The following is a 13,918-nucleotide window of genomic DNA, read 5'->3' as shown; positions in this document are numbered from 1 at the left end:
TGACAAAAGTACATCTGCTTGGCAAGGCTCTTTGTAAAGCTCAAATGGAAAAAGGAATTAAAATTTGGCCAGAGGAGGGAGAGCACTTCCTCACTATGGAAAGTTGGCATATACCATACCATGATCTCAATCTGTGCTGAAAACAGTTTGAGACATTGAACCAGATCCCAATTACAAAGGTGTAAAGAGCACAGTCACTTACCTTTAAATATTTGCTACTACAGAACGCTCTGTTACTTGGCTGGTAAAGCATAAAAGGTCCTCTCTTAGAAACAACTACAACCAAAACAACTGGGAAATACTTATTGCTTATTCATGAAAGTATGAAAACTATGATTTGAGAAATACTCTATGAGTATACTTCGGTTTCAGAATGTTTATCCCTGCAGACACTACAGCATTCATTGAAATAGTTTTTCAAATGTCTTCTAGTGGATTCGTTAAGATTTTTTTTCCTTTTTTAGATTTATAAACTCAGACCCAACTTACACTTCCTGAAGAGGCAATCAAGTTGAAATGTACTGCTTTTTAAGTATTTTCTTATTTCCTAGTGTTTCTTTAGGTCTGAATATCTGAAGAGGATCATAGTTTTTCCCAGAGAACAGCACATACATGTACACACATTTTTTTGCATAAAATGCTTGGGTTTGGTAGACATCTTATACATCCAAATACTTTCTGGAATCCATGAACCTTAGGTCAAAACCAGCTGTTTTAGGTAACTTTAAAAATCACCTAAAGATGGATGGATACAAGTAAGGGAAAGCGCTAGTAAAATGAATATTTTGGTTTGCCAATAAAAGTAATAACAAAACCCAAAATTTATAGATAGAAACAATGCATCTTCTATAAAATGCCTAAAAAGCTATATTTTAGGTCTTGAGGAAAATCTAGGTAGCATCTTATCAGTTATCTTTTTAATGAACTTCTTAAGTAGCTGTTTTTGAGAAGGATCTATGTATGTACTCCAAACACATTTCTTTCTTCACTTTAGCTGTCTGAAAGAATATTTAATCTTCAAAAAGCGATTATTATTTGATTCTTTTCTGGAACATATATTACAAGGAGAACTAATTTATATTGGATTTTAACTAACTTCCACATGATACTTTCTGTCTAATAAAAACTGGCTCTTAAACCAAAGGCTGGCCCAAGTTAAGTTGAAAATAGAGGTACATGGCAAATGTTTGGAAATTCAGTTTCCATATCCACTGAGCTTCTGAACTATAATTGTGACTTCAGAATCTTGCTTACAGTTAAAATATTTAAGACTGTGGAAAAAAATCATCATGTGTTAGGCATTTTTTGTGAAGAACATTCTAGAGTGAATGTTTTACACGAGCAGCCAATAAGTTTCAGATGGTTTATAAGTGGCAGGAGGTCCAAAGCTGAAATGGAATTTTCTGTGACAGCCTACAAGTAACAGTTAACATATGCCTAAGTTACAGTCAAAAACAGGAGTCACCGTAAAGTCAAGTAGTGAGTAAGAAAGGCCGTAAGTTAATGAATAAAAACCTTTTTGTCCAAAGTTCTTAGCAAAAATTTTAGGTACTTAAAGAGCAAAACTGTCTCAAATATTTTTAAAGAAATTATACTTATTGGAAACAAACAAGAAGTGACTTTCAAAGTCATAGTTTACACCTATCATAAATTTAATGTATTAAAAATGTAGATAAGAGTTAAGTTACTGCTGGTATAAATTAACAAAAAATATAAATTCTTCAATTAATTTAATATTTGATTCGCACTTGCCATTGAAGTTTCATCTCGATATGTTTCTAGTGATATTATCTGCTTTTTTGTCCTATTTCTTGGTCAAGATATTTCTTGACATTGTTGCTAAAATAAGTCACTCAATCACTCAAAAGTCTTCACATTTTCTTTGTTCAAACCTGATATTATCTCGTATTTCAGTAAGTTCTTACAGTTGTGGTTTCAAAAATTGTTATCAGAGCTTTGAATTTACTTTTTAGAGCATCTTCCCTGCAGTAGGAACCAGATGGATGTATCATGTCATAATGTGGCCTGCCTAAACAACTTTGAGTGTCATCATACCTATCTTACCTAGCTCAAAGGGTTATGAGTCTGAAATGAAATACATAAAAGAATTTTTAAAACAAGATGGTGTGGTGTTAGCAATAATGGTAGCAGTAAATGTTGGTATTCAACAAGAAATTCTGCTCCAAACACTAACCATGATCATAGGACCTACCTAAATCTACTGTAGATATAAGATAGTACTTACAGATTCCTAAATTATCTTGCTACAGTATTGCTGTAGCATAGAAGTCAGTGGTTTTGCTATCATGAATATCTGTGTGTGTTTTTCTGTTTCTTTTCTAGACTGGATTATTCTAAAGGTCTTCATTTCACTAACAGGCATGAACAGAGTGGTATATTAAAATAGAAATTCTATGTATTTACTTATGTTTTGTGTTTTTCCAACACTTGACAGGTAAGATTGGTAAAGTTAATTAGAATAGTATAAGTATAGAATAATCTGTATTTTTCTAATTCTATAAGCAATAAAATGCAGTGTCAATTCTTTTGAAGAAGCCTATTATACTATTTTTTAAACGCTTCAAAAAATAAATATATTGCTTTAGAAATGTGACAAATAGACTTAACCAATTATAAAATGTAATTTTGCAGTAACTTCAAGTCTGGAATGGTCTGACCACTCATACTGACTGCCTTGAGGAAACAGACACTCAACGTTTACCAAATTTTATGAATATTTGGTTTTTGTTCCTGAACTGTAAATCTTCAGATCTCTCAGAATCCCAGTATTTTAGAAAGAATTCACATCATTCCCATCTCCTCCAAATTGTCTATTTCATTTAGCTGAAATGAAGTGAAATTCTGAGAGAGAAAATAATGACCAGGACTCTCTGGAAGTAAACGTAAGAAGTTTAAGCTAACATGTGCTTCACTGTCATAAGGTCACTGTCTGGACTGTGTATACTCTGGATCCTTTTCAGACCTCATGGAAGTTAATTTTAGTCTTACAGAAGGGACAGAGAGAAGCAGACTGCTATCTTTGCAGAAAATGTCAAGGTTAAGCTTATGACCGCCTTACCTTTCTGACTTCCTGTGCCTTATCCGAGAGAAGTAAGCACTGCTTGTCCAGGGAGAATCCTTCCTTGCATCTGCTTGCCTGGGTTTCGGTGGGTGTGTTTGGGGCAGCCTCAGGGACAGCACCTGTGAGCTTCCTTGCCCCCCGGAATGTCAGGGTCTGGTAGAAGAGACAGATTGCCACCACCAAGCCCACCAAGAAGGGCCGGGGGCAAAATCGCCGACGACAAAGGAACACTGGACGACAGACCATGACCAGTTCAGCTTCACTTGGCCCCTGTCCACGTTGCCGGAAAAGTCATAGCAGCTATTTTTTGTCAGCATGAAAAACACAAATCTTTCTTCTTTTTCCACAACTTAAATCAAATCAAGATAGCTCCATCCCCTCTTAAGAACTTTCCGAAGTATCCTGCCAAAGAATCATCGGTCCCAAAAGTCTGAGGCTGTTAATAAGAGCCCTTCCATGGATGACAGTAAAAAGTGGTTGGCCTCGGTTAAAAAAAAGACATCAAAATAATAATAGCTGTAACTAATAACCTGAGCGTACCCCAGGCTGTCAAACTGTTGCTTCCGGTAATGCCTTATTTTTCACAACATCCTTAAGCTCACAGTAAAAGCTTCACAGGAAAAGAGAAACAACACCAAAGTAAATCTGGAGTCTAAAAACAGCACTGGAGAACGCACTAGGTTTAAACCAAAGTGCCTGTTGCACAGCTGGAGGCGGGCCAGCTTGCCTTAACAGTTCCTCATTTTTCCTCCGGTTTGAAAGCTGTCCTGCTTTCAGCCTTTCATGTTTCTTAACTGCTTGCTTCATTCCATTTTAAACTGCCACTTTCCTGTAAGCCTTCCCGGCTTTTAACAGAAAAAGGGTCTGAAGGGACATGGTTACCATCCGCAGGGTTTGGCTTATATTTGTTTCATTCCGTTTCAAGTTCAAAGTTCTACGTACTTACTCAGTTTTCATCCTTTTAGCCAGAAAAAAAAAAAAAAAAGTTTCCATGATGCCCTAATGGATTGCTGATCAAAACCACTCGGAAGGAAACACCCAGTCGTGTGACTCCAATTCATCTCCCACCCACGGACACACTCACGCAGGCACACAGCCACACGCGCGCGCCGGCCGCACTCGCTGAGGGGAGCGGGGAGCAGGGCGCAGGGAGCCGGGCGCGGGGCCCGCGGGCGCCGCAGCCACGGTCCGGCGAGGGGGCGGGGCTGAGGCCCGGGCTCTTAGGTCCTCGGGGGCGGCCGGAGCGCGCCGTTAGCCCAGGATCAGAAAGGGTGGGCTTCTCCAGACTGGAAACAACATTTCTCATTTCCCCTGAAATGCGACTGTCCACCCAGAGCTGCAGAATTTTAAATACATATTTGATATTTGACCCCTTCTGTATTTTTTTTTTTTTCTAATACAGCATTGGAAAAACAAATAGCCCTTCGTCAGCTGATGTCAAAGGTTGAGGGGGAGACTAAAGCAGGCTCGGTGAGGGAATTGGGAGGATCTTCACTCGAAGGAATTACGGTCACTCTTATGGGGATAAGAGGGTCACGCGTACTGTCTGGACCTCAGAACATGAAAGTCTGTTGTATGCACTGATTCCACTGGAAATGATCTTTTTCTGCTCAGTACCTAACTCATATCACATTATTGCTCCTTTCCTGGGCTAGGGCTGAGTCTTTCAAGGGCTAATTGCCTGACACTTCACTCCCATAATGAGTGAACTATAGCAGACGTTGGTAACTTTTGGTCATCAGAAAGGGGTACGCAGCACGCTTTGTCCAGGAGTCAACTCAATCTAACGCTATACAGACTGCCACAAGGAACTCCTAACAGGGCAAGTCTGCAAACTCCATCCACTTTTGCTGAGTCAGCTCAGGGAATGCCATGGAGAAAGGCAAACTGTCCAGTGCATGTTGCTCACCTCTCCCACCTTTGCTATGCGATCTCTGAACACCCAGGACTGGCTTAGGCTCATAGCAGATATTCTTCCAAGGCTCTTCTAAATAGGTTTTGTGACCTGTTTCTAACCCAAACTCGTTCTTGCGGGCTGAGGTTCTCCTGTGAGGCCACACCTCTAAAGTGATCCCATCCGTTAGGCACGCTGTCAGTCACTTGTATTTTGTGAGACGGAGCGCCCCCTACGGGTGCCTCGCTATTATAGATTCAGAGACAAAAGGTCATCTACGCTTCTCGCTTGTAAGAAACTACTTTTAACACCTTAACAAATTAATTAAAGCTTTAGAGAATACGTATTCACACTAAAGCTAGATTTATCCCGAACCCTTGCATATATCCCCTCCAGTTTTTTTTAATATTTTTTATTTATAGATTCAGAGTCCTCAATCCCATGACAAGTGAAGTATTGATAGCAGGGGAAAATGAAGTGGCATTTGACTTTTAAGAAGCCAAGAGAGTTTTAAGAGGAAATGGTTAAACAGTAGTGTTGGAAGATATAGTTACAATGTAATTTGAGAGATAATAGGAATTGGAGATCTCTAAACTGGAATTGTCCTTGTGTTGGTGTGATCTGAGGTGAGACGAAGTTCTTTACTAGGTGAGAAGGAATGAACACGCATTTCTATTAAGGCAAAAAGTCTGAAGACTGAGAGTCTGAGGAACCTGAGGGGTTATTTTTATGCATTATTAAATTGAAAACATAAATCAGATGCTAAAATCATATTGTCTTTGATCTGGGAGAAGTGAAAGCCAACAGCATAGTTAATTTTATAGCTACACTTCAAGTAACAGGAATCAGAAGATGGCAAATTAGTGTTCTAGAAATGATACTGGCAGGTTGAAAAACCCAGTGGGAAGATGGTAAATAAACGACTATCTGCAGAAGTGAGAAAAGGGATAATTAGAGTGGGAAGTTGGAAAGAAGAGGCGGGAAATAAGATAAGAATAGACTAAGGCTGTCCAAAGGCAGTCCATAGACAACATCTGACGTTAGAGTTAGCCCCATCTGGGCTTAGAATCATAGCACTGCCTCTTATCACATGGTTTTAAACAAGCGATTTGTGAAATGAGGATACTAATGCTTCCTTTGAAGTGTTGTTGGCGTGACTAGATGAAATAATGTATACGATAAGCGTTCTGTGCACGTGTGTTGGAAAAATGCATGCTGAATGCATGTCTGTTATGTTTTCAATCCTGTGGCTGAGCTCAGTCTGGTTTGGTGCCAGACATATGAACAGATAATTATCACATTATCGGCCTCTTGGAGAAGCCCCCAAAGCAAACATGAGCACTTAGTATTAGTTCTCTTTCCTTTATTCTTTGAGGTGATGGTGGGGGGCCGATGCTGGTTTGGGAGAACAAGAGCAAGAGAGGGATGGGAGTGACTAGAAGGTGGAGACTACAAGTGGGAGGTATTTATGCCCTAGTTGTAAGGCAAGGTGAAGTAGGAGCATGTGTTAGAGTCTGGAGGTGTCAGATCGGGGAACAGTGAAGACAGAGAGCAAGTTGTTTCAGTGAGAGGAGTAGGAGGGTAACACGCAGTAGAATGATATGAAACTGTGGATTCTGGCAGTGTTTCAGACTGAATGTTTTTGTGCATATATTTCATAAAGTACCTCTTTCCCTAAATCACTTCAGTATTCAAGGGCCTGTATTTAAGTGGCATCAACCTGGGACAACAGAGTGGCAGGTCTTTTAGAATTCCATAGTTCAAGGTTGGACAAAACACAACAATCTTCCTCTCCAAACCTCTCTAACACAAAATATACTCTTCCATCACACTTATGTTCCCTTTCAGCTTTGATATGAAGCGGGGGTGAAAGGAGAGGTTGAATTTAATAATTGTTATTTGAAAAGGTATTTTTAAAAATTATTTTATTTTTTAAACTAGAGAAATAAAGCTATCTCTAATAGAGAAGATTCCAGTATCCTATCAGGAACTTTGGGAAAGTATTTGTCTCTTTGAGTGTCACTTTCCTCATAAAATAGGGGCTTCAGTGATCACTAGATAATCTCACAGGTCACCTGAGGCTCCGAAGTTATGCTTATAGGGATGCATTTTTGACACGGATTTCTTCTCTGTTGCAACCTGGTAAGAAGAGGAAGTCTTCAGATTCTGGGCTCACTTGGTTTCCTGCAGGGGAAAGCCTTTTTCTTTCAAGAAAGCTCCTGGGGCTTCCCTGGTGGCACAGTGGTTGAGAATCTGCCTGCTAATGCAGGGGACACGGGTTCGAGCCCTGGTCTGGGAGGATCCCACATGCCGTGGAGCAACTAGGCCTGTGAGCCACAAATACTGAGCCTGGGCGTCTGGAGCCTGTGCTCCGCAACAAGATAGGCTGCGATAGTGAGAGGCCCGCGCACCACGATGAAGAGTGGCCCTCACTCGCTGCAACTAGAGAAAGCCCTCGCACAGAAACGAAGACGCAACACAGCAAAAATAAATTAATAAACTCCTACCCCCAACATCTTCTTAAAAAAAAAAAAAAGAAAGCTCCTGACCACAGTGATGTAAAATTCAGTTGTAGATACTAGTGGTGATGTCATGAGTTAAGTCCTGGGGGTGCTGTCAGTCACACCTGGGCACTCACCTTCCAGTACCTCTTCCCTAGAGAGTCTGAATGACCTCTTCCCAGCTCCTACCACCTCTCTTCTAATAATGACTATTGAAATTTCCCCATAAGCTCTGAAAATACAGGAAACTATTAAATCACGAATTACATATTCAATCTTTACTATGCAAAAACATCATCCTAGGCAATGTGGAAAACTGAAGACGTATAACAAATACCATAAATGACTAAATTTGATAAAACAAAATGATGAATGGGTCAGGATAGGATAACTTCTGTAACAAATAACTTTGAAATCTCAGAGACTTGATACAATAAAATCCCATTTTGCATTCACATAATTTTCCAGTGTTTCTCAGTTTCCATTAAGACATTTAGTACCCAAGGTCCTTCCACCTGGTGACTTTCCATACTCTAGAATCTTGGACACTCACTGAGATCCTCTGAATCCTACTAGCAGATGAGAAATGAGAAAGGCAAGGAGAATTATGTGAGAGGTCTTTTGAGACTAAGCTTCAAATTGGCATATATCCTTCGGTCCACATTCTACTGGTCAGAGCCCAATCATACGGACCCACCTAACTGAAATTGAGATGGAAAATGAGGTTTAGCTACATGCCCAAGAGGAAAAGGAAAAGAAGCTGATAAACATAGCATTCCCAACCACAACTAAGATGGAGATAAGTCAAGTGCCATGGAGAATTGTAATTGGGAGTTCACATCTTTTGAGAATTGATAAGGAAAGCTTCAGGAAAGTGGCAGTTTCTCAACTGGGCCCTGAAAAGTCACAAATATTTCAACTGCTGCAGGTTTTATGTCTTAGTGGGAGACGATTAAGGATAGAACTGGAGAGTTCGGTCCTGATCAAGGATGGCTCTAATTTCTAAGTTAAAGAGTTTATTTAGCCATGTGTAGACAGGAATCCAAAAAGTTTCTTCCCCACATGATTTATTAATGAAGATATTATGATAACTGTCAGACTAGGAAGGCCATTGTCTTCATTTATCTGAGAATACTGTTATATTACCACTATCTTTAGTTGTAAACTCACAAAGCAAAACCTCTTTTGTTTTTTAGGTAGAATAAGGACGACCACATGGGTCAAGCTTATGTGGTTATTCTCAATGGTGCAAAATATATGCAAGATTGAATAGAAAAGTCTGTGTGCAAGGTCAGATTCTTGCCTTAGGGCCCACACTGTCCTTGTGGAGGAAAATGCTGCACTAGTGTAAGTTACGTGCATATACACCTGATCATGTGTTATCCCACAAAGCCATGCAAACACAGAGCACTAATTTATATCAGGGTTAGCATCATGCATCCTTTCACTTGTCTTTAGAACTTTACAGCTCCCACTCATTATAATGAAAAACCAAAAGTTCTGTCAACAGTTAGGCTCATGTCTTTTTCTTGATATGCTGGAGAAGTATGAAGAGAAATCCTAAAACAGTTTTGCAATTTTTCTGCAATTTCTAATGCAATCAACATTTAAACTTGCTTAATTTCCTTTTAACGCAATTCCGTTGCCTCTCTCCTAAACATTATGTGGAGTCACTTTTTGTACAAATCTATGGATTTCAATTTAAGACCACTGAAACTTTATGGGGTTTTAGTGCAATAAAAAAAAAAAAAGATTTTTCCCTTCCTTTGTAGTGGTTCTAAAACCACTCTAGCCTGCTGAATGGTGAGCTCAGGATTTGCAGAGGTCTGGGAATTGCATTAAAGGGTAGAAGGGACTTCCCTCAGGCACAGCATTTGTTCAATTTACACATGGAAATAAAATACCACAGTGAAAATCTTCGTTTTTCTATCTTTTTCTTGTTTGATGTTTGCTTGAACAGATACATTCTATAGTCTCTAAATTTCTAGATGAACAAAACAGTCCAGATAGACTAAATCCTCCAGACTAAATGTTTATCATTTAAAAAAATATATTCATTTATTTATTTGGTTGCACCGGGTCTTAGTAGCGGTAGGTGGGCTCCTAAGTTGCGTCTCCAGGGCTCTTTGGTTACGGCTCGCTGGCTCATCAGTTGCGGCATACAAACTCTTAGTTGCGGCATGCATGTGGGATCTAGTTCCCTGACCAGGGATCGAACCCGGGCCCCCTGCATTGGGAGCACGGAGTCTTATCCACTGCACCACCAAGGAAGTCCCTAAATGCTTATCATTTTAAATTGTCCACTAGATCAGTGTTTCTGAGCATATAAATCTCCTGGAGAGTCCATATGAGAACACTCGGTGCTGCCTTTCTGAAATGGGACGTACGCTCGCCAGCTCTCCATAGTTCTTGACCACTCTACTTATTTTTCACAACTTTCTCTCTTCATAAGCATTTTGAATTTGTTTGCACCAGTACCCAAAATTACTTTTATCATATTCCATGCTGTATTCTAGTTATCAGTGTATTTGTATCTCTTTACAGTATAAACTGCTTTCTGACAGAAACTATTTTACTCACCTCCATATTCTTGCAGTATCTATCAGTGTCTTCCTGCAAGTGATTTAAAAGTTCCCATTTGTAGAGGTCTATACATCATAAATTCAAATATTTTTCCATATTATTGCCATTTTTCCCACAAGAAATATTTCACATCTTGTTAACATTTAACCCAGTGCGGGTAATTTTGCTCCCCAGAGGGCATTTGGCCTTGTCTAGAGCCTTTTCTGGTTGTCACAGCTTGTGGGCCCAGGAGGGATGCTAATGACATCTCGTGTGTAGATGCCAGGAATGCTGCTAAACATCCCACAATGCACACGACAGCACCACCACAAAAAAGAATCATCTGGCAGAAAATGTCAATAGGGCTGGCGTTGGGAAACTGAAGTTTAACCAAAGGAATAGTTTGTTGCACAAGTTTTACATGTGGGTGCCAAAGATGGTCTGTTACTTAATTTAGAATAGTGAGTCCCTGAGCAGCTTGTGGCAATGACAGAATTAGTTTCACTGGGATTTTTACCATTTCTTGAATGCGTAATTATACTGCTCCCCCAAACAAATGCAACTTGGGCATATAATTTCCTCTAAGCCTTCCAAATTTGCTTTTAAGGTTCGCATTCTCTACACAGGAAGAATGGTAAATATTTAATCCAATGAATTATACATCCACAATGTTTTACTATTTTGAGATGTAAACTTACACCTTGGCATGGAGCCAGAATTCCTAAATTTTTATCAATTAATACATAAAACATGAACAAATTCAATTTGTTATATCATAGTAGCAAATTATGGTCTTTACCTTAATTCGAAATTTCATTCCTCTTCTCTGTAGATTGACAATATAATATTCCTTGGAAACCATAATACACTGAAAGAAATTTTCTCAAGATAGCCACATAATTTAGCTTGCTTTTTTAAAAAAAATGTAATCACAGTTCAATCATCCATTTTTATTTTCAGAAAATAAAAAGTATTTTGAAATTTTCCCAGCATTAAATTTTCTCCCTGAAAGACTGATGTGTGTGATGGGAGAGGGGAAGGGGTAGGTTTGGTCTTATCACTCCAATGAAGACTGGCATTCATTTAGCCAATCTGAGTGGCTAAGAAGGAAACGTTCTTTGACAGAGTATGGTTCTTTGGTTACATGTATACCACATAAAGCCAAAAGACTACTTCTATATTTAAATCATATGCTAATATATGAGCTTATTTTTTTGTTTTGTTTTCAACAGATAAGGGGACTCTCTCAAACATTCATAAGTGGCAACCATTGGAAAAGTGAAAAATCTTTTGGCACACTTGGGAAACCCATGAAAAAAATTATCCTTATAATCAATGCCTCAAACTATTCAAGAAAACAATTATTTGTCATATTGAAGATAAATATATAAACGCTTCAAGGATACAAATAAAAAATTGATAAATTCTAATGGGACATACTGGGGAGGTCCCATTAAAAGTTTCTACTGGGCTAATTATAATATTAGCAAAATCACTCCAATGAGCTGACTCATAGTTATGCTCAGGGTTATTTAGAAATATTTCTGCCTGGTCCCTTGTATTCCATTTGACCTAGACAGCTTTTTAAAGTAACTTGGTACCGATTATAATTATTCTTATTTTAACATATTAGCATGGAGGGTCCCTCTACTGGAGTAGATTTAACAGTGCAAAATGAATTAAAATATGACCACTGTTTTCTCCTACAAGCAATATTAAACTTGTAAATGTTTTAAACTAGTTCATCATTAAAGACTAGCAAGTATACACTTTCCTATGAAAAACTACTCTTCTTCACTAACAGGCCAGTAGAAGTGGGGAACGGGAATAAGCAACACACACACCTGTACACACTCCTCACCCTCACCTCCCACATTGGCTTCTGAATTTTCAATGAGCAGCAGAGAAATGAATGATTATAATGTTCTCTTTATAGTCTCATTTGCCAGGAGTGAAGAAAAGTATATGGCTCTGAAGAATTTATTATTAAATTTCTTTCAAATAAAAATTTTACTATGTCTAGGTTTCCAGGAAGTTGTTAGTAAATAAAGTCATTTATCTTATTTATTAAGTTAAAATATTGACTTAAAAGATAGACATGACTTACCACTTTAAAATGGAAATGGACAGAAGGGGGTATATCTCTTCCTTATTATCAAACTTAAGTTAAACACAAAACAACTTTCAAGTCATTTCATCTTTTAATCACTTTAAACTTTTTCTCTGTAGCAAAATCAAAACATGAATATTAAGATCCTGGTTCAGAAATTACAATCTGTTTTAATAATTTAGATTTTATCATCTAAGTAGGGAAATCTAAAACTCTTGACTAGCAATTCTGATTTGTAGTTTCAAAAATTGGGAGAAAAGTTTCACCCTAAATTTAGAATTTTTAAGCAACTTCCAAGTTATAGACTAATTAATTTTTGTCATCTCTAGTTTATAGTCTCAATAAGAAAAGTGCTATGATTTCACTAAACTGTTAAATCATAAAGTATTTAACTGACAACATGTAAATGCTATCACTACTCCTATTGACAAACAATTCCATGGCCCAGTGTAAAATGCCCAGGAATACACTCTGCTCAGCTTCCCAGCTTCCTTCCCTGACAGCACATCTTCCTAACCCACGTCCACTCATTCCGGACTACTTTTAAATTCCCAGAATGTTTGTGGCTCTAGAACAATTTCACCTGCCTGGAAAACCTTCCTTGCTTCATCTGTCTTTAGGAATCAGTTCAAATGATACCTCCTATGTTAAACTTCCCAGTGTTCCTAGAATACTTTGTACATCCATCTATTACAGCACTTATCAAAATACAGCAATTACGTGTTAACATGGCCATCCTTCCCACTTCCCCCACCAACATACACACACACTCTCACACACACACGCCCATATACACACAAATACCTTCATCTGTGTATTTTCAACATCTAGGTGCTTAACGTTTAATTACAAAAATGAACATTTTTGAGGATATTCTTTTACTCTTAAAACCCATCTGTTGAAAGATTTTTTGTTAAATGTGAGAGTTGAAGGAAAACACTACAACGTCTACAAAAAGAATCTTACTCCTGGCAGTATATTAAACATTTATTTTACTAAGACTAAATTAATTAATTAATTAATTAGATCAAGAAGACTATTTCTGAGATCTAAGGACAAAGAGCACTAACATTGCACAAAACAAAGATGGTTAAAAATCTAAAATATGTGGAATTTCTTTAAAGGAGAAAAGAGCAAAAAAATGAACTGCCCTTAAAAAGAATGACTGTATGTTTATCAAACACTCAGCTTCATTTAGGCATTTAATTAAGCCATTTATTGCTTCAAATGTGTCACCATGAACATTGTAATATACACTCCACAGCAGTAAGGCCTCAATTTTCACCACCTATAAACTGTGAACCCACATTTGGATTTTTTGTGCCACCAACTGTTACACAAGTTTTGTACAAAGATTTTGAATGTGTATATTATAATACCAAAAATGCTCATATACTCCTTGATGTAAATGTCACAAAGAATATTAATAGTTGGCCACATTTTTTTTTTTTTGATGAGGTAGTTCCATGTTTGGCCCATTGTATAGATCTCAGATATTAACAGGTTCTACCCATTACTAAATAACTGCACAAAATTTTGGTTTACTTCTTTATACACACTTCATAAAGTATTCAATGTCTGAGCTTAAAATTTGTCAAAATGTTTTTCTGAGTGATTTAGTTAAGTAGTGGAACTCACACATTGAAAGGAGCTATAGCAGCTGGAAATAGGGATGTTCCTGACTCCGACAAGGAACTTTCTCTTAAAATAAGGCTGTACATAAGGCTTTTTCCCTTTGACCAATTCCTATAAAACAAATGAGTTTGGAA

At 38.0% G+C, this 13,918-nt stretch overlaps 1 protein-coding gene across 3 annotated transcripts in view; it reads right to left on the bottom strand.

Moving 5' to 3' along the window:
* Positions 1-4,465, bottom strand: part of CPED1 (cadherin like and PC-esterase domain containing 1) — a 318,360-nt gene extending 313,895 nt beyond the window's left edge. For all 3 annotated transcript variants that reach the window (XM_082631609.1, XM_082631610.1, XM_082631611.1), the window contains exon 1: positions 3,080-4,465. In XM_082631609.1, coding sequence (XP_082487735.1) covers positions 3,080-3,328 — 249 coding nt within the window. In that variant the 5' untranslated portion in view covers positions 3,329-4,465. The remainder of the gene's footprint in view (positions 1-3,079) is intronic.
* Between the last annotated feature and the right edge of the window lie 9,453 nt (positions 4,466-13,918).

Source organism: Mesoplodon mirus, assembly GCF_964341445.2.
Source record: "Mesoplodon mirus genome assembly, chromosome: 9".
Classification (NCBI taxonomy): domain Eukaryota; kingdom Metazoa; phylum Chordata; class Mammalia; order Artiodactyla; family Ziphiidae; genus Mesoplodon; species Mesoplodon mirus.
Note: the sequence above shows the minus strand (reverse complement) of the source record. Positions and strands in the feature narration are given on the sequence as shown.